At 38.4% G+C, this 19,157-nt stretch overlaps 1 protein-coding gene across 1 annotated transcript in view; it reads left to right on the forward strand.

Moving 5' to 3' along the window:
• Positions 1-19,157, forward strand: part of col7a1 (collagen, type VII, alpha 1) — a 62,539-nt gene that overhangs the window by 25,460 nt on the left and 17,922 nt on the right. The window contains exons 48-85 of the mRNA XM_079460174.1: positions 48-119; positions 748-807; positions 3,459-3,494; positions 3,611-3,691; positions 4,760-4,795; positions 4,996-5,040; positions 5,145-5,216; positions 5,503-5,547; positions 5,664-5,699; positions 5,789-5,830; positions 5,922-6,002; positions 6,082-6,117; positions 6,567-6,602; positions 8,005-8,085; positions 8,167-8,202; positions 9,097-9,168; positions 9,266-9,310; positions 9,951-9,986; positions 10,080-10,115; positions 10,799-10,903; positions 11,159-11,224; positions 11,841-11,876; positions 11,955-11,990; positions 12,081-12,119; positions 12,197-12,232; positions 12,317-12,418; positions 12,581-12,790; positions 12,871-12,906; positions 13,650-13,694; positions 13,774-13,887; positions 13,996-14,067; positions 14,164-14,208; positions 15,056-15,091; positions 16,274-16,309; positions 16,398-16,442; positions 16,812-16,844; positions 16,973-17,035; positions 17,336-17,371. Coding sequence (XP_079316300.1) covers positions 48-119; positions 748-807; positions 3,459-3,494; positions 3,611-3,691; positions 4,760-4,795; positions 4,996-5,040; positions 5,145-5,216; positions 5,503-5,547; positions 5,664-5,699; positions 5,789-5,830; positions 5,922-6,002; positions 6,082-6,117; positions 6,567-6,602; positions 8,005-8,085; positions 8,167-8,202; positions 9,097-9,168; positions 9,266-9,310; positions 9,951-9,986; positions 10,080-10,115; positions 10,799-10,903; positions 11,159-11,224; positions 11,841-11,876; positions 11,955-11,990; positions 12,081-12,119; positions 12,197-12,232; positions 12,317-12,418; positions 12,581-12,790; positions 12,871-12,906; positions 13,650-13,694; positions 13,774-13,887; positions 13,996-14,067; positions 14,164-14,208; positions 15,056-15,091; positions 16,274-16,309; positions 16,398-16,442; positions 16,812-16,844; positions 16,973-17,035; positions 17,336-17,371 — 2,175 coding nt within the window. The remainder of the gene's footprint in view (positions 1-47; positions 120-747; positions 808-3,458; positions 3,495-3,610; positions 3,692-4,759; positions 4,796-4,995; positions 5,041-5,144; positions 5,217-5,502; positions 5,548-5,663; positions 5,700-5,788; positions 5,831-5,921; positions 6,003-6,081; positions 6,118-6,566; positions 6,603-8,004; positions 8,086-8,166; positions 8,203-9,096; positions 9,169-9,265; positions 9,311-9,950; positions 9,987-10,079; positions 10,116-10,798; positions 10,904-11,158; positions 11,225-11,840; positions 11,877-11,954; positions 11,991-12,080; positions 12,120-12,196; positions 12,233-12,316; positions 12,419-12,580; positions 12,791-12,870; positions 12,907-13,649; positions 13,695-13,773; positions 13,888-13,995; positions 14,068-14,163; positions 14,209-15,055; positions 15,092-16,273; positions 16,310-16,397; positions 16,443-16,811; positions 16,845-16,972; positions 17,036-17,335; positions 17,372-19,157) is intronic.

The raw sequence follows: 19,157 nt of genomic DNA on the forward strand, positions 1-19,157 counted from the left end.
TGTTGAAGTAGTCCTTTTCAAACGTAGTTTTTCTTTCTTTATTAAAGGGTGCAAGAGGCCTTCCAGGTGCTGGTGGCTCCAACGGTGATAAAGGAGAAGCAGGACCAAAGGGCGAACGGGTGAGTTTTATGAAAGAATGGAGGAGAACTGAAGGCTGTCAGTCTAACCTTTATATTCTCACAACCTGTTTAAAATGGAAGTTGATAGTTTACTTATAGGTGACAGATATGAATTTCTCATATGTAAAAAAATTTGAAATGTCATAAAAGGTAAAGAAGATTTATCAGGGTTGTGAAGATATTCTTTTTTAAAGATCAGACTGACGTCTTGGCTGGCAGACTATTAAAAACATGTGGAAAGGTAGATTTTAAAGCAGGGACCTGAACTAGAACAGTGATTCTCCAACTGGGTGCTGTGACCCCCTGGGCGGCCCAAAGAAGAGTTCATACTATACATTTTATGAAATATAGAAATGTATCACACATTTTCTGCAATCAAACATCAGAAAAATAATACACCAACCAAAATAATTTATGTTTCAGCATTGTATAATTGAATGTCTATGGTTTAATTAAAATATCTAAGTATAAAGCATTTATTTGGGGGGCCTCAAAGCAATGTAACCCACACAAGGGCGCCTTACATTGAGAAAGTTTGAGAACCACTGGACTAGAATATTATAAATTCTTGATGGTGAATGCTTTTTGCTTGTTAAGCAAGACAAGCCACTTCCAATCTGTCTCATAGGGTGTACCTGGAGCAGGAGAACCTGGACAAACAGGACCTAAAGGAGACCAGGGGGATCGGGTTAGTTTGTCATCATGATACTTAATCGCGTGGATTTGATTGAAAGGGGACCGGACCAATCATAACACCGATATTATGCGCTCCCTCTTGCTATTCGCCATTTTGTCTGACAATCAAAGCATAGAGTTTAACCGGCTGCACATTATGTGGTATTAAAAAGTATTTTAGACTAGATTGTTGCTGCTGGCCTGTAAGAACCTGATCCCAGCTAAAATCCATGACCTGTGAAATCTTAGTTGTCATAATGTACAACAATAAAGACTTCTTAAAACAAACTCATACAAGACGACTTGTCCGGAGTTTTACCTCATAGACGGACTGTCATGTGATCCGTGCTGAAGGACTGTATTTCATCAACACTGCCAGAATTTTATCGGAGGTAAAATCAGATAATCACAGTTTCACCCATTGCCTAAAAGTGTCAGCAACCAATGGCACTATACAGACGTTATGTCGTTACAACAAGCACAGTAAGTTAGGCTAGAGCTTCGATCTTTATTTTGTTTACTTAATTTTGGCTGAATTTGGGCAGTCGTGGCCTAATGGTTAGAGAGTCGGACTCGTGTCCAGAAAGTTGCCAGTTCGATCCTCAGGGCCAGCAGGTAACAACTGAGGTGCCCTTGAGCAAGGCACCTTACCCCCACTAGCTCCCCCGGCACTGCGGTGATAGCTGCCCACAGCTCCGGGTGTACGTGTGTTCCTCTACTCTCTGGATGGGTTAAATGCATGGTTCACATTTCAGGTATGGTTCACCATAACTGACAAATAGGTCACTTTCACTTCACTTTCAGGTACATATAATTTTTCCCCAAAAATTATTATTTCACGATAAATATACTTTAGTGCAGTGGGAGCGCTTTGAATGATGTCGGACATAGCAAAAGGGGGCAGGCTTTGCGAAGGGTAAATAGGTTGTGTGCACATCACAGCGATGCGCCAAGTGCCGATGGATGGCTTAAGGTGATTTTCTCCATAGAAATGAATGTGCCGATATTTACGTTTCAGATCTTTCAAACCATGAAAGGTGTTTTTATTGTGTCACAAAAGTCGACGTTCATGATGGGGGAAAATGCAAGTATTGACTGAGAAACGGAGATAAAAGTGGCTTGTAAACCTGAATCTGCGGTTGGGATGAGCAGAGCCGGATGGCTTTCTAAAGTGCTTAGTGGGGTTTAACGTACCTAAACAATGACCAGGCGAGCTCAAATTTACTGCTCAAGAACCATGTCATGGCGCTGCAAAGATGGAGTCCTGATTAAACGGATAAAGTGATAGTTCTCGCTCATATAAGTCCATTGTGAAACAGCTTAAGGTACTGAAACAAAATAACTTAAAATCGAATTTCTATAGTTAGAGAAGAACCCAAGCACAGGCAGCCGTGCATACACAGAAGACTTTAATAATAAAATAAAGCCCACGATGGGGTAAAACAGTTACAAAACCAAAATACAAGCAAGAACAAAAGACTTCCCGCAATGCGGCAAAAACAAGAACACAGCATACAAGACTTACTAATAAAAGGTGAGACCAAATAAAAATTCAGTCCAAGGCAAGGGATTACTAAAGCAAGGCAACATGCTCACAAGACAGGAACGCAATACAAAACGATTCAGCACAGGACCGCAAACACAAGAGGTATATATAGGGAGACTTCCTCGCCACCGTTTGCATACTGTTTTGCACTGTTTGCCTGGCCGGGGGGCTGCTAGAATTTGATAGTCTTATTTAATTAACACTGCATATAGGAATGTATTGTGTGTCTGATATTTGACGTGTTTTGACTTCCACAACCTTTTATGTTTTACTTATAGTCAACGTTTTCTTGTACAGCTGCTTTGTAACACTGAAAATTGTAAAAAGCGCTATATAAATAAAGCTGACTTGACTTGACTATCAAAGGATAATTAACACGGCAGGTGAGGGGAATGAAACCAAAAAGACGAGATTGGAGAGAACGCACATTATGTCGTGACCGACAATAATGTGTTTCTCTCCAAACAAAACACGCGGTACGGTCATGATCCTGCCCTAAGACTAGAAAAACCTGACACCCAGTGGCAGAACCCTGACAACCATATTTGTAATAAAAACTAGCTACTTTTAAAAGAACAAGCACTTATTCCAGGAATAAGAATAGTCTCACACTAAGCTTGTTATTCATTAAAGTTCATTATAAAGAAACCATGTGACATGGCCCAAGGCAGCTTGGAACATATGTACATATGTACTTATTTTGTTTTTCCGTGGTTGAGATGTTTCACTTTCTCCATTTAATTTTAACGGAAGCTAGTACTTATTACCGATAAGGTTTGACAGACATCTGGGCTTACCTGGTCATTGTTCAGGTCGTTAAACACAGGAGCTTTTGTTTGTGATAGTGAATTCCTATAGAGGTGAATTCACTTGCCGCCCTCCAGCCACGTCATAAAAACCATGTGACTGCACACAACCTATTGGCTCAACAAATGATCTATATTAGGTTACCCAACAAATCTGTTCCAATGAATCAATATCTGCTACTGGCACAAAAATGCTGTGTCAGATGGTGATGAAAAATATGCTGAAGCAATACCTACAGTAAATTAACTTCACTTTGACATTAACGAAGAAGTTGACTGAATACTTTAATATCTGTTTGTCTATTCAAACAGGGTCTACCTGGATTATCTGGAAAACCCGGAGCAAAAGTAAAGTGTCTCTCACTTCATTGACAGCAGTGCATATGGTCATGCAAATTACCCAGCATGTCCCTGAATAGTTTATCAAGCATTATGCTTTCATTCTTTTTTTTATGCAACTGTAGGGCAGTCAAGGTGACCCAGGGGAGAGAGGAGAGACTGGCAGTCCCGGTTCAACAGGGCCCTTGGGTCCTCGAGGGAAAGATGTGAGAGTCTGCACCTTACACATTCAGAATGCTAAACGCTGCTTCCAGCATCATCCTCTGTAACTAATGCTTATCTTTATGGCTCAGTGTAACACTAACTTTTTTTTGTTGGGGGTTGTGCGTACAGGGTGCGAGTTGTGAAAAACTCAGAAGGGGGATATTTTGGAAAGTTTCATGAAATTAAATCACAAGATTTTTTAAATAGTTAAAAAAGCGCTGCATTTATATCACATTTTACATTTCAGTCATTATGTAGTTAAAGTATGTAGTGCTTTAGTTTGCTGCAAAAAATATGAATACATAAATTAATTGCATTTGACAGCTCTACGCCGGCATTTAAAAACAATGACCTCATCATCACGACAACAGTTCTGTGATCAATAAACTTCAGATATTGGCACTTGGTGACACTATGAAAAGCTATGCCTGAATTCAAGGCATTGGAACTGGAATCATCATGTGATCTAAAAGCGTTGTCATTACTATTGTCACGCGACATTGAAAGTTTTTATTATAACGCTGCAGCTTTTAATTTACTGTATATTTTATTTTTGATATTTTATAGGGGCAGTTTTTAAAATGTCAAATGTCACAATGGTGGCAGGGTGATAAATTTAATCCCCACCGGGTTATTTGTTATAGTTATAGTAAATTATAGTTATATAAAACACTGAAGGGAGTAATCATAAAAATGGCACCCTGAGTGTGTGGTTCTATTCACTGGTGCAGCTATTCTTTGAAAAAAACTTTCAAGCTTTATAAACTGTGTTTTTAACATTTCAAACATTTTTCTTCTAATGTCTGGCTCACAGAAGTAATAAGTAGTGAAGGTAAAGTGTCTTTTTTCTTCAGATGCCACAGTACTTCACACTTTCCTAAATTATGCATTTGTACTATACAGTACACTAACCCATATCTGCATGTGCTCACAGTACGGAGCTGAATGTTCCTTCCTTTTAGGTTTAAAGTGTTATTATTTGTGGAGAATAAGATATAAAATAATTTGTCTTTATAAACATCTGTAAGATTTTGTAATTTTTTATATATACATTTTTTTTGTTCCTTTAGGGGCTTAAAGGTGACAAAGGAGAAGATGGGATTGGAGTAAGATTGTTATTTTTGTATTTCTTTATGTGGAAGTATATTTCTAGTATGTTACAGTACCCAAATTTCAGTTGCATTTGACTCAGTATATTTCAACAATGGCACTGCAGCAAAAGCTACTTATTATTTGAGAAGTCAGATAGTTTAACTGTGTAAAAACATATTTTCATGCCTATTATGTAATCATTATTTTCTTTTAGGGAGAACCAGGGTTGTCGGGTAAACCAGGAGAACGAGGTCTAAGAGTGAGTTTACTGAGATTTTTTTTGTTTATTTTGTTCTGTGATTATACAAATCGTTTTACGTTGTAGTAAGTCCACATACTAACATCAGACGTTTAATATTTAAGGGAATACCTGGTCAACCAGGTCAGTCTGGGCCAAAGGGGGACATAGGTGATCCAGGGGAAGATGGACGAAATGTAAGAAATGTGGCTGCATACAGGTTTTGAAATATTATTCAGACCAGATCACACTGAACAACCATGAAATATGTGTTTAAATATTTTAAACATGTTTATGAATAATAGCATTAAAGAAACAGCATTTTTAGGTACATGTTAATAGTCACTGTTTGATGCTATTTTAATATTCTACACATTAAGAATATGAATCACTGCCTCGATCTGTATGGATCTGTAAAGATTTGTTTTTATTATTGGCTTAGTTCTTTGTATAGTCATGTGATCAGTGTTGCGTTCTGTGTAGGGCACACCAGGGTCAACTGGACAAAGAGGCCTAAAGGGAGACCAGGTGAAAATCATATATATAATCATGACAGTATATCAAGTCTTAAATGCATGCATACATGAAAATACATGCATCTACAGAAATGTGCCTTTAACAGTCTTCTTTATGGGTGATTGCAGGGAATACCAGGACCCCCTGGGCCCCCTGGAGATGTGGTATGCTATTAATTCAGTATCCTTATATCTATATTCTAAACTCTATCCATGCTTGTTTTGAAATGTTTTAAATGTATACTTTATGGTAGATAAGTGGAGAGAAACAACTTAAAGGTGACAGAGGGGAAAAGGTACGATACAATTTCCAATATCTTCAAATAGTCTTGAAAATAATAACACAGATTTGCCCCTGTCATTGTGATACTCCTATTCTAACCTCAGGGAGAGGCAGGTGACCCAGGGGAGCATGGGGCTAAAGGTCAGAAGGGTGAAGCAGGATCACAGGGGCCTATAGGACCAAGTGTAAGTCGACAAAGAGCTTCTACACTTTGTGTGTGAATAAGGATAAGAGGATTTATGTCTAAACCTGTTTTATTTTCAGGGTCCTGAGGGACAGCGTGGACTTCTAGGTGCTAGAGTAAGATGCTATTTTCTTTATCTTCAGTTTAACCCATTTACCCAGCTTTTTCTGGCTGTTTGTGTCTGACTTTATGGCCACATACAAACTGGAGCCAAATGTAGCATAGCACAATCTGAATGATAATGAGGCTGTTTCCTATCGAAGGTTAAAGACTAATTCTAAAGTAAATTAAATACTAGAGCTGACTAAACTGAAAATAGCTTGCACTGACATCAGTGCCATTGTTTTGTCTCAAAATTCACAGAAGCTATTTTTTTTGTAAGGCATGTTTGTTAGGACTACCTAAATGTCCTTATTTGACTAAGGCCTAGTCCTGGCTTAATCTAAATCCTGTTTGGGAAACCGCCCCAACATTTTAGAATTTTTATGTACTGTGCAGCTATGTGGTATATCGATTTGAAGGATAAACTGTCTTTATGTCTCTTATCAATTTCTGTTGCTCCTAGGGTGACCCAGGGGATAGGGGCAGTCCAGGAGAAAAGGTAAGAGAAGTAATTGTTTAATCCAAAACCTTTTTTAAGGTATAGTTCACCCAAAAATATAAATGTTTTTACTTAATTTGTTCCAAATCTGTATAAATATATTTGCTCTGATGAACATAGAGAAAGATAATTGGAAGAATGCTTATACCCAAACAGGTCTTGGACCCCATTGACTACCATAGTAGGAACATTTGCTTTATAATTTTTTGTTCTGTTAAAAAATGTAGGAAGCAAAAGAGTTCTGGGGCACTTTTGACTACCACTGTAATTTTTCCGAAGTCAATGGGGTCCGAGAACTGTTTGGTTAAAACCATTCGACCAAATAACTTCATAAATACATATCTCTGTGTTCAACCAAACAAAGAAATGTACAGATTTGGAACAACTTGAGTGACAGAATTTCCCTTTAAAAGATGATAGATGTATGAGTATGTACTGTATGTCTGTATACATGCCGTATGTGAAGGTGGTAGTCTTGTGGTTTATAATCTAGGCTGCTAACATGATATTTGTAGATTTATTTCCAAGCATTTGTGACCTAGTGGAAAGTTATTGACAATTCTGCTGTATCACCGTTATGACCCTGAGACAGGAGTTGAGTAACTGGCTCCCTTGTTAATTCATCCTCCATTTTAAATCGAAGCATCCTTTAATATTTCTCGAAAATCTAAGCACCTATGCTTGCCATTTGAGGCTGTTTTAGAACTCCGCAATGACAATCTTTTGCAAGCAGGTGTCATACAGTAGATGGCAGTAATAAAAATGGCTGAAATGATGACACTGGCTGCAGCAATATGAGTAAAGTATAAATAGAACTGCTTAGTCATGGACCTCTCCTCACTGCAGTAGTTGTGACACACTTCATTGTGTCAAGTTTAACCTCTGGGGGGTTTAAGTACCAGGTGTTGCTTGCTAAACAATTTTTTGTTTTTGGATGTCTGCAGAACAGTTTGATCTTTAACAGAATAAAAGCGTGGCTTCCTCTTTTTTGGAGGAAATGTAAACATAGGAATATTGCCGATTTCTGCTTCCTGTTATAGTGGCGAATAGCGAATTAATTAATGACTGATCTTATGATACTTGTAATTCTGTTCTCGTGTGTTCTCACCTTTGGATCTCAGTTCCTTTCTTTATCGTCATGTAGGTTTTGACACTTAACCTCATTGATTCTTTCATTAATTAAGCTAATGGCTGCTGCTTTTGGCTTATGCGCAGTGACCGGTGCGCTGGTGTCAAAAATAAGATATAAATGACAGAGATTGAATTCAGTCAAGCTGTTCTTGTTAATATTCATGGAAAGCTAGCAAATGGATAACGCTGGTGATATTGATTATGACAGTGATGTTGACTGTTGCGTGTGTGCTAGAGTTAGAGTAATATTGACTCGTTCATGTGTGTTCAGGGAGAAAGAGGAGCTGCTGGCTTGGATGGACGATCAGGTCAGGATGGGAAACCTGGGCCCCCTGGACCTCCTGGATTACGGGTCAGATCAAATGGCTCACCTTCACCTTTGCATCAACATTCATTTAAGAGATTTTCTGATGCTTGTTTTGTATTGTTACAGGGTGACCCAGGAAAACAAGGGGATCCTGGCAGAGATGTAAGTCTTAATTTCTTTCTCCCAAATGTACATTACATATACAGTAGCCTCCTTGGGTGTTTCTGCAACTATGGGCACTTTTAAGTCCCATTAGTGACATTTTAGATTTATGTCAAAATGTACCATATGACGCCTTATAGATATAGTCCCAATGGCATTACACACCTTGACAAAAAAATCATTAACGATTAATGTGATTTAATATAAAATTATGGGTCAAATCACCACTTTTGTTCATGTCACACAACTCTGAACACAATGTTAAGATATGTAAAATAAGCTTATTGAATTAAAATGTTACATTATTTCAAATGAAATTGTTTAATATACATATTAATTTACAGCATCTTATTTTTTATTATTATTCACTGATCATTTTCATGATTTTTTCAAGTAAATGTGCCTGTCACACACTTTTGAGTCCTTACAATGAAAAATGTCTTTAAGTTTGACTTTTTATCAAAGACAAACAAGTCTAGTTTCTACAGAAACAGAAATTTGCACATGAGCACATTGCTGAAACATTTGGCCACCTAGCTACCTCACTCACAAGATCCCAAAAATATAAGGTAAATCTTTTCTGTGCAGTATTTATTCTGTGTCCTTATCGTACAGCTCAGAAATTCTGTACATTCAACTACATTTAAAAAAATAGATGTATATTACTGCATAATTCATGTAAATTAGATGCTAAGAGTCTAAAGTAATGTTGTAGACCTTGCTAGCTGCCAATTGTCTGCAATATTAGCAAAAATGCTATTTCCCCAACACGGTAATGACTCGATGCAATTTTGTTGACCATTTATACGTATTACAGACTCACAGAGTCTGTAACTCACAGGGGTTGATTTTTTTATTTTGGAGAGTTCAAAATATTTATCTTTAAAATATTAGGGCTTGGCTGGACTCAGAGGACCTCAAGGACCTCAAGGTCCACCAGGACCTTCAGGAATCGATGGCACTCCTGTGAGTAATGTCACTGTGCAAGGGAAATCAGCCCATCTATACATGAATTACCCTGGAAAACATTGTGCCATCGAGATAAAAATTTGCTTTATTTCAGGGTAAAGCAGGGGAGGATGGAAAACTAGGGCTGCCAGGAAAAGCAGTAAGTAGAGCTCATATGCATCTCCCTGCCAGTATAATTAGTTTTTTCCTGAGATCAATCCAGAATGCATCATTCAGACGTCACTGCTCTACATTTGCTCCAGCCTAGCAGCCCTTTTACACAACACGACGGTTAAATCTTCCTAAATGAGACGTTTTAACCATCTTGCTGGTTATAAATCACCTCTCTTTTCACCCCAATGAGCTCTCAGTGGGAGGCAACTTAACATTATAAATGGTTTGTAATTGAAATATGCGAGCAGTTTCGCTCGGACACGCGCTAATGTTTGTTGAACCTGACTGAGATACATTACGCGGCTGGATCTGAGCTCACGTAGGCCGCTCGTCCTACAGTTTCTTCTGATTGACTGATCACAGCGCTTTACCAGCTGTGGTAATTGCTGGAGCTATATTAGGCTGGATGGCACCCGTCATATATCTGCAACACGGTGCCGAGTGCGGCACAAGGCTTTCAGCTGAGAAATTACTGCTTGAATGAGCCACGCAAAATTCTGAGCGTTCTCAAACCAAAACAGGAAGCACTGATTACAGGAAATCTTGATTACAGAAATTATGAAAACGCGCCTCACGCTCATCCAGATGTCTGTGTTTGGCGGCTCATTTTCTATCAAACTTTTCAGGGCGAGGACGGCGTGCCAGGAGAAGACGGTCGCAAGGTAAAACGTTTATTATGAGAGGCTCGTGTTTTGATTTGATTAGAATGTTTGATAATTAGCCTCTGATCACCTCTGCTCTTCCTTCCTTTACAGGGAGATAAAGGAGAACCGGGGTTTGCTGGAAGAGATGTAAGTCTCTTGTCTTTATCTTTCTACACATCTCACTTTATATTTTCCTGCCTCTCACAACACAAGACAAGTCCATCACTGCTTATCATACTTGGCACTACAAAGCACTTTTTAAACATGCTTTTTCACGAGTTGCGACTTGTCTGCCAGCTTTGATATGAAAAAGGTCATATTAGCATTTCACAGAGTCTAAGTCGCTCAAGCAAAGTGTGTAAGGGGTTTATAAAATCAGTTCTTATCCGAAAAGTACCACCTGAAAATGTTTCACATCACTCCATCTCTGCACCTGTTGTTTTCTTCATATGATTTGTGGCCTCACCTGGCCTGACATGAACTCCACTTACAATGTTGTTTTTGTTAATCACATATCTCTTTCGATCAGTGCCCTTTTTTGTTTGCATCTTGTTTGGCCTTGGCACACACAGCTAATTTCCCTATCAGCACAACTCGCATTTAGATGGATGTTTTCAATCACATACAATCACAGACACACTCTTGCGCACATGCAAATGCATCGATGCTCTCTGCTTCCTGTGCTTGATGCAGAGTGCAGTCAGTAATTATGAGTCAGCGGCCTTATGGGAAAAACTCTTTACTGATTACAGTTTATTTGATGTGCAAATTTATGCCCATTAATTAAGAAATTAATTAGTATCCTGGTTATTTCTCTCCTCATTTCACAGGGTCGAGATGGAATAAAGGGTGATCAGGGCATTGGGGGGCCCAGTGGCCCATCAGGTCCCATTGGACCTCCCGGGCTTCCCGGCAGTACCGGACCACCAGGGCCGGTAAGTTAGTGTTGTTTTTTAAATATATTTCTTACTACCGCCAGTTATATCAGATTACATTTGTGCATTTGGCAGACGCTTGTATGTAAAATGACTTAAGTGCATATAAGGTATACCTTTAATCAGCATGTGTGTTCCCCCTGGAAATCAGACCCACAACCTTTGAGCTGTTAACACAATGCCAAGTGAGCTACAGGAGAATTACATTTACGCAGTAGGGCCTACAATATTTTGCTCTTTCTTACATTTTTCCAGGTGGTCTATGTTAAAGGGGAGGCAGCTCCAGCTATTCCAGGCCCCCAGGGTCCTCCAGGGACCCCTGTAAGTATACAGCAAATCCTTTTGGAGTATTTTTACTAATTGTGACCCTGTCTGTGGCTGTGAAGACCCAGATCAAGTCATTTTTGGTGATTTATTTGCCCGGTTACACAGTCTTAAATGAAAATAACTTGCCCTTGTGCCATAGTTTCATTTAATTAAAGCATACTGTCTTAAGCTAAGCCTTGTCTGTGAATCCAGCCAATATTTTCTACATAATTCTACATAATAAAGAAAAAATATTGTGAAAAAATAACCTTGATTTCTTTTATATTGACTGAGTAAGCCCATGTCAAAGATTGAAATTGTAGTGAAATTAATGCTTGAAATCAAACTTCATAAAATTAACGCTTGTTAAATTTTATGATTTTATGAAACTTTCCTGGTTTTCACAGACACGGTCACATTTGTTTAGTTTAGGCTTGCTGTCAGTAAAAATGTTTTATTGGTTTTATATAAAAGTAAAAACAATTATTGAGTTTTGCATAGGCTTATTTATGCACCATTTAAAAATCTATTGTTTGTTTAATAAAGCCTAAACATGGGGCCAAACAAAGCCCATACCTGTTGTTTTTGACCTCACTACTGTATTGATATATCGTGTTTCTCTGTCAATCAGGGTGTCCCCGGTGTTCCAGGAGCTGCTGGAGCGAGAGTACGTTTATTTGCATGTGTGTGAGTATGTTATTTTTTTCACATCATGACTCAAGCTGTCAATATTTAATTCTTGTAGGGAGAAAGAGGTCCGCCAGGCTTGACAGGAGAAGTGGTGAGTGTCTTTCTAAGCATATTTATTTAACTGGTTCACTGCTCTCACAAAAGACCATTCTAAGTACACCTGAACTCTTTTGACTGACAGGGGGATCCAGGGGAGGATGGTAAACCGGGAACTGCAGTGGTAAGAAAGCTGCTTGCAGAGCCAACCATGCACAGCTGTCCGGATGACTAATATTGTTCTCTATTATTTTGTCACAGGACGTAAAGAAAGCTTTTTCAGAATTTGGCATTGAGGTATATGAGATTTATCAACAAGTTTGAAATTTACAGAGTTTTGGGAGGAGATATATAAGTCACTTTCTTTCTTTTCTATTATAGATCAGAAATCTGAAAATATTGCTTGATGACAGAAGCTTGACACAGGACAGAACAAAAGGTGATAAAGGAGATGCTGGACATAGAGGCCCTGCAGGAGCTGATGTGAGTTATAACAATTAGCATGTGAAAAGTGAGATCATGCGGACATAGGGTGCTGTCCATAGTGCTGAACAGTTTCATAGCAGGTCATGAACATCCATCAACCCTCATATTAACTCTCTTTACAACCTGCCTTCGTCTCCTCCTTTGCATATTCACTTTTAGGGTGCACGGGGTCTTCCGGGTGAACGAGGCCTGAAGGGAGAGCTGGGTGAAAAAGGACCTCCTGGACCACAGGGTCCCCCCGGCAGGGCAATTGGAGAAAGGGGCCCAGAGGGTCCACCGGGACAGGCAGGTGAACCTGGCAAGCCAGGAATACCTGGAGTACCAGGACGAGCCGGTGAACTTGGAGAAGCTGGCAGGCTTGGTGATAAGGTAAAGAAACCATGAAATAAAATATATGCTTGTCATAAATTTAGAATTGAAATGAGACTAAAACTTTGTCTGTGTTTAAGGGGGAGAAAGGGGATAGAGGAGACAGAGGACTAGCTGTGAGTACAATGCTTGGAGTTCTACAATACTACAATATAAGGTTATGATAAAACAAAAAGCTGTTTTATTTGAGGTAGCTGATAAAAGCATGACGGTCACAGAGCTTGACTGTTTGTATTTATTTGCCAAATGAAATTTTTGCTGGGAATGTGTTCAATGTTTACTAGAAATAATGCAACATTTTCTTCTAATAAAAATTAGACAATTAATTATCTTTTTGACCTCACACATTTATATTAATTCAAGAAAAACATGTTTTTAACCCATATCATATAGTTTTCGTTTGTAGTTCTTTTTACAAAAATCTAAATTTTCATAAATGTGATTTAAGAGAAGTACATTACAAAAACGTAAGATAAAGTGAAATCTGTATTTCTACATACTTTTTATGGCTGTATTGCGTATTACAGGCCGCATATACAGTAGTATTGCATAAGTCCTATATTCGAAGAGTGTGTATGATCAAAATTATAAAATAGAGATTCTGCTGTACGAATATTTCAGTGCAGTGGGATGCAAATTACGTTGGATGAATATGTAAACAGGACCAGTCTCAACCATTGGCTATTGTCAAAGCAATCGGCCAGAATGTTTGTCGTGTTGCATCGTGCCTGTTGCCTCTGGTGTAGACATGTCAGAATGCATGACATAGCATGATACCCGATCTTTAACAAAAACATTGACTGAAGAACAAAATCATGAACATTAAACAGGGGTTAATGCTTGACTGCCTCTCTTTAAGGGTATCGCTGGATTACCTGGCTCAGTGGGGTCTCCTGGACCAAAGGTAAAAAACATATGTGGAATATCTTTGTTTGCATTGTGTATGTTCAAATGTATTGATTTTGTGTGACTGTCTATCTCAGGGGGATGCTGCCACCACTCAGAATGGGTTGCCTGGTCAGAGGGGTCTTCCCGGTCAACAAGGCATTAGAGGAGAGCCGGGTCCAGTTGGACCTTCTGGACCTCCTGGAGAACGGGTAAGATTTTCAAGGAATTTATAACTGCCTAGACTAGAGCATTTTGGGGTGTTGCTATATGGTATCTTCCTGACTGTAATTTGACAAGTTGTCCTGTGTTGCTCTCAGGGTTATACAGGTGCTCGTGGGGAGAAAGGAGAAAAAGGAGGAAGTGGTGAGGCCGGGAAAGATGGCTCCCCAGTAAGTTAACAGTATCTTTATACTGATTTTATTTGAATAACTTATTGTCTTTTATTTTAAACAATAAACATTTTTAATTTATTTTTCTCATTCTAGGGAATTCCGGGTGAGCCAGGAAAGCCAGGGCAGGATGGAAAGCCAGTAAGAAGCTAGTTATTACCAGCTATCTTGTCAGTTTATAATATTGACTGTATATTTAATGTAATGGCTTTTGAAAGCTTTTATTGGCTTCATGATGAATATTGACGCTGTTGTTTCAATGTTTTTATTTTTATAATTATTGTGAGTTGGGTTTTTTTTGGTGCTTGTTAAGGTAACAATAATTATAACTGTTGCTCATACTTGCGGATAAAGACTCGAAAAATGTATTTAACTATAAGATGCCATAGGCCCTAAGATGACTAAAGAATGGTGAGTCTGTGTTCTCATTGGAAACCCTGTGATTTAAATTTGCATAGGGCTGTATGACCAGTTTGCTATCATTAGTAAACTAAAGTTTTCTGTCGGAATGAGGTCAAGTGTATAGTCAATGGGGATATATATGCTGTAATTACTGAATGTAGCTTTATTCTGTAAGTAAATACTGTGAAACCGCCCATACAGTGAACTTTCTGGTGCTTCCTGTCAGCACCAGTCATAAAAAGCAAGTACAAAGTTGGTGTTTATATTAATATAATTATTTACAATATTTATAAAAACTTTATAATTTAAAAGTGTTGATTAGTTACTAAAAAGAGTACAGTTAATGCATTCATGAATAATTCATGTTATATAGGAATAATTATAATTCTTCAGTTAACATTTATTTAATTCATTCATGTGAACTGAACGTGATTTGAATTTCAAATGTTGACTTTTACGTTGAATTTATGGCAGTAAATGAAAATTAAATATCTGGGATAAAAAATTTTTGGAGAGTAGTTTAGTTTGGGAGGAGGAGAGTTTTGTCTCTCACTCACGCATTATTATTTATTCTCCTCTGGAGCAGGGTTTCAAGGGACCAGCCGGTCCACCAGGCCTACTTGTGAGTAACAGTAACCCAGAACGGCAGCCTCTCTTGGGCTTGCTGCTGTAGGAAAACCTGGGGATTCGCTGCGAGCACTAGGCCTTGCTGTGAGCACTTTCTCTGCCTGAGGCTCCATAGATCAATCACACAACAGTAACAAACGCAGCACCGCTTCTATCAGCTAACCACCCTGTCTCCTCTCTTCTTTCTCCTCTTTTTTTTTGTAATCCCACTTTCTTCCACTCATTCTGTTTCTTTTCATCCTATGGACCATCATTTCTCTGCTCTCTCTGTTCTTTCCTCCTTCTCTCTGTAGGGCTTGCCTGGGTTCCCAGGAGTGCTGGGCAGACCGGTAGGTTTTCTGTGGCTGGAACTGTTGGCTGCTTTGCTTGTAATGGAAGAGGGTGGGGGCATTTCTGTGTGTATAAAGTTTGTGTGTGTTTTGTTTACTGTATGTTTGTATGCTTGTATGTGTGTTTGTTTGATAATAATATTTGTGTCTGTTTAGAAACGTAAGTCTTAAGTGTTTCTGTGTAGTGAGTGTTTACGATAAAGGTTCATGTATTTATCTTTTGTTATAAGGTCTTTTGGGCTGTCCTTGTCAAAGTTTACAGTGTGTCTGTCCGTTAAGAGCTGTGTGTGCTGTTTATGTCTGCATATGTTTGTCTGTGTGCATGGTATAAATGTTGTCTGATTTCATTTTAAAGTTATAAAAAGTCATCATTTACTTATACTAAATCATTTACTTTTCCGCAGAACACAAAAGAAGATATTTTGAAGAATGTTGTTAACTTGCCCCAGTTCACTTGCAATGGTTTTATGTCCATGCAATATAAGGAAATGGGGGCCAGTGCTGTTCAGTTACCAACATTGTTTAAAAAACTGTATCTTCTTTTGTGTCCTGCAGAAGAAAGAAAGTCATAAATGTTTGAAATGTCAAAAAAGGTGAGTAAATGATGACAGAATTTCAGTTTTTGGGTGAACTCACTTTAAGAGGTTTTAACTACTTTGTACTTGCATATTACACTATGATTCATTGCAGATGCAATTATAAGGAGGTACCTTTAAGAAGTACCTCATATAAAATGCTTTTATTTCTTATGCAAGTATGCAGTATTTAAAGACACCTTATACTGTCTTAAGTGAATCAAGCTTTAATTAATGTCAGTCTGTTCAGAGCAAACCTTTTTTTTTGCACAGGGGAATCCGGGTGAACCAGGAATAAGAGGACCGACTGTATGTACATTAGGTTTAATGTTTATTCATTGTATATATATATATTTAAAACCCTGTTTCTAACTTTAGGTGTTGTTCTTTGTTTTAGGGTCCTATGGGTGGAAATGGACCCCCAGGGGCACCTGGTGTGAAGGTTAGTGCTCTGTGATAGTAGTGTGATATTTCCCTTTATGCATTTGGGAAATGCCTTGATCCAGAGTGACTAACAATGCATTCAAGTTACAGAATAATTTTTTCATCTGTATGTTGTGTCCATAAATATTTCAACCATTGCCCTATTGCGCCACGCTCTACAGGAATTCAGCTGTTATAGTTAACACAATGTTTGTTGTTTCATCCTCATTTGCTTTTTGTCTCTATCCGACAAACTCTTCTCACTGTTTCTCAGATCAGTGGGAACGGACATTTAATCTTCATCTTTGAGCTTACATATACCGTATATCAAATGTTAAAAGTGTGTACATACATTTATGCATACATATTTGTCGTTTGTCACTTTTAGGGTGACTCAGGAGAGCCAGGCATTGGAGTCCAAGTAAGTTTTTCAGCTGAGTAGCCAACGTTTTCCTGCAGGCAGATTAATTCGCAACAGTGTGTTTTGAAGTTATATAACTAACCCATGAGAGTCTATTAATGGTACTCTTTTTTTCTTCACTTCTCAAGGGCCCTCCTGGACCTCAGGGCGTCAGAGGGATACCTGGATCTGCAGGCACTCCAGGAGCCATAGTAAGATGATAGAACAATATTGGAATAGTCCCAACAGCACAGAGGAATTTGACCTCTGTCTCTTCACAGAAGTCACGGCTTAAAGCTTCTTCACGCTCTGTTTATCCCTCTGTGTCTCCATCATCTTTGGTTCTTAAAGTCTTTAGTTTGCCCTGTATTTCGAAATCGTGTAAACTTTACAGATAGCACATGCACATGCTTAATATAGAATTTCTTGTTTTGATAGGTAGTGTCCTTCTTTTGACCTTGCCATTCTTATTTTTGCAGTAGTCATAAAGTGTTTTTTTCTTTTGTTTGCAGGGACCACAAGGACCCTCTGGGCTTCCAGGACAAGTGGTGAGTAAATATACCAGACAAACACTGTGTTCAGCACGCGTTCCAAACACCCACTGTGCGCTGCAGTGAATAAAGCTTACAGCTAGTAATAAGAAGATTGCTGGTTTGTGCCCTTGAACAAGTCACCTAACCCCAGGAAAAAAAGTAGCACATTGCAACTTGCATCATTCTCTGGATAGGGTGCCCTTTTGTTACTGAATATTTTATGGAAGATGTTTTTTCCAATGGGAAAGTTTTAATGTCCTTTTTTTATAATGTACTTATATCTGCCATGAGCTGACATCGTGGGACTGCCATGGAAGATTGTGTCAAATTAGTTAATATTAGTGGTCAACAAATTTTAATTTCCCAAACTATTCAACCCTAATCGTAAATAGGGGGTTACACAAGGTAGTAGTTATTCATTGTTACAGACCCCTTTTTTCAACTCGATTGAAATGTATATATACTACATGTCGCGAGTTCTCTTTCAAAACATATGACCCTGTTTAATTCTAAATTATGTGCTTGTAAACATTTCAGTCAGGACCACTTATGTTTGAAAAAAATATTTTATTGAATAGTATAAGCATCTATTTGGTTTTGGGGGTATGGTTCTGTTCTGGGCCGACTCCACACGCCCGTCCGGCACGGTTTCCTGGACAGGGTAGGGAGATCAGAGAGTCGAAACCCCCCTGGGTATGGAACAGAACCATGAAATACATACATGTGATACACAAACGCATAATCACTGAACCGCAGATTTTATTTAGTAAATGAGGTGAAGTTGGGGATGGAGGGGGGGATCCGGTGAGTTACTGGCAAGACTGTGATGCGGAAATGAATGGGAATTTAAATGCTGCGCTGTGGTGTGTGTCGGGTTAGGATTGGTGCATGTCAGAACAGCTGACTGTCAGCTGGAGCAATCTAAACTGATGTGACCTGCCTGAACTAACGCGATGCTTGATTTCTAACTATAGTCATAGCTAGCAGGTATCATTGCACCCTATTATTTACAGGAAGATTTATTGTACTTGGTGACAGTAACAATAATATATGTTAATGTGATGCATTGTATATCCAGACTGAATGACTGCCTGCTTGGGTTGTTCTCAGGAAATTGGTTAATTTGTATTCTTGCAAATTATGCAGAGAAAAATCCATGTAGTATATTAATGTGTTGCATAGTGTAGATCTCAGAATGATATATTAAAACTTACAGTAAATATAATTTCTAAAACAGTGGTTCTCATATTTTTAACATAAGGTCCCCCATTTGTAGGATCCACCCTGTTGTGTTTCCCCAAAGAAAATTCATGATAAAACTGAATTTTAATAAGGCAGAAACATAATAATTTACACAATGATTGAATATAAACTCTGTTGGTCGTTATCCTTAAAGACCATATCCAGCCTGCCGCCATGTTGATTTTTAATATGAGGCTGAGAGTGATAAAGGTCCACAGCTCTGCATTACACTGCAATGCCATTCAGCCACCAAATACAAAAAATACATAGCTCACTGTGCTATGGAAACTTGTGAAGTTAAGGAAAACATGGATTATTTAAATTAGAAATGTAGATGTAAACTTGTTATCATAAATATCATATTGTAACACTAGATTAGTGTTTTAGCCATATGTTGACACTATCAGAAATCAGCTATTAGCAAAAGGCTAATGCCCAAAACCAATTTTATACACAAAATGTACTATGTTTATCTCAAAATTAGGTTTTAAGACCCTTCTCATTTAAAAACCCCATGTTCCCTTTCTGTTGGTCTCTTGACATTGTGTCGCCAGAATGG

Source organism: Barbatula barbatula, assembly GCF_947034865.1.
Source record: "Barbatula barbatula genome assembly, chromosome: 7".
Lineage (NCBI taxonomy): Eukaryota > Metazoa > Chordata > Actinopteri > Cypriniformes > Nemacheilidae > Barbatula > Barbatula barbatula.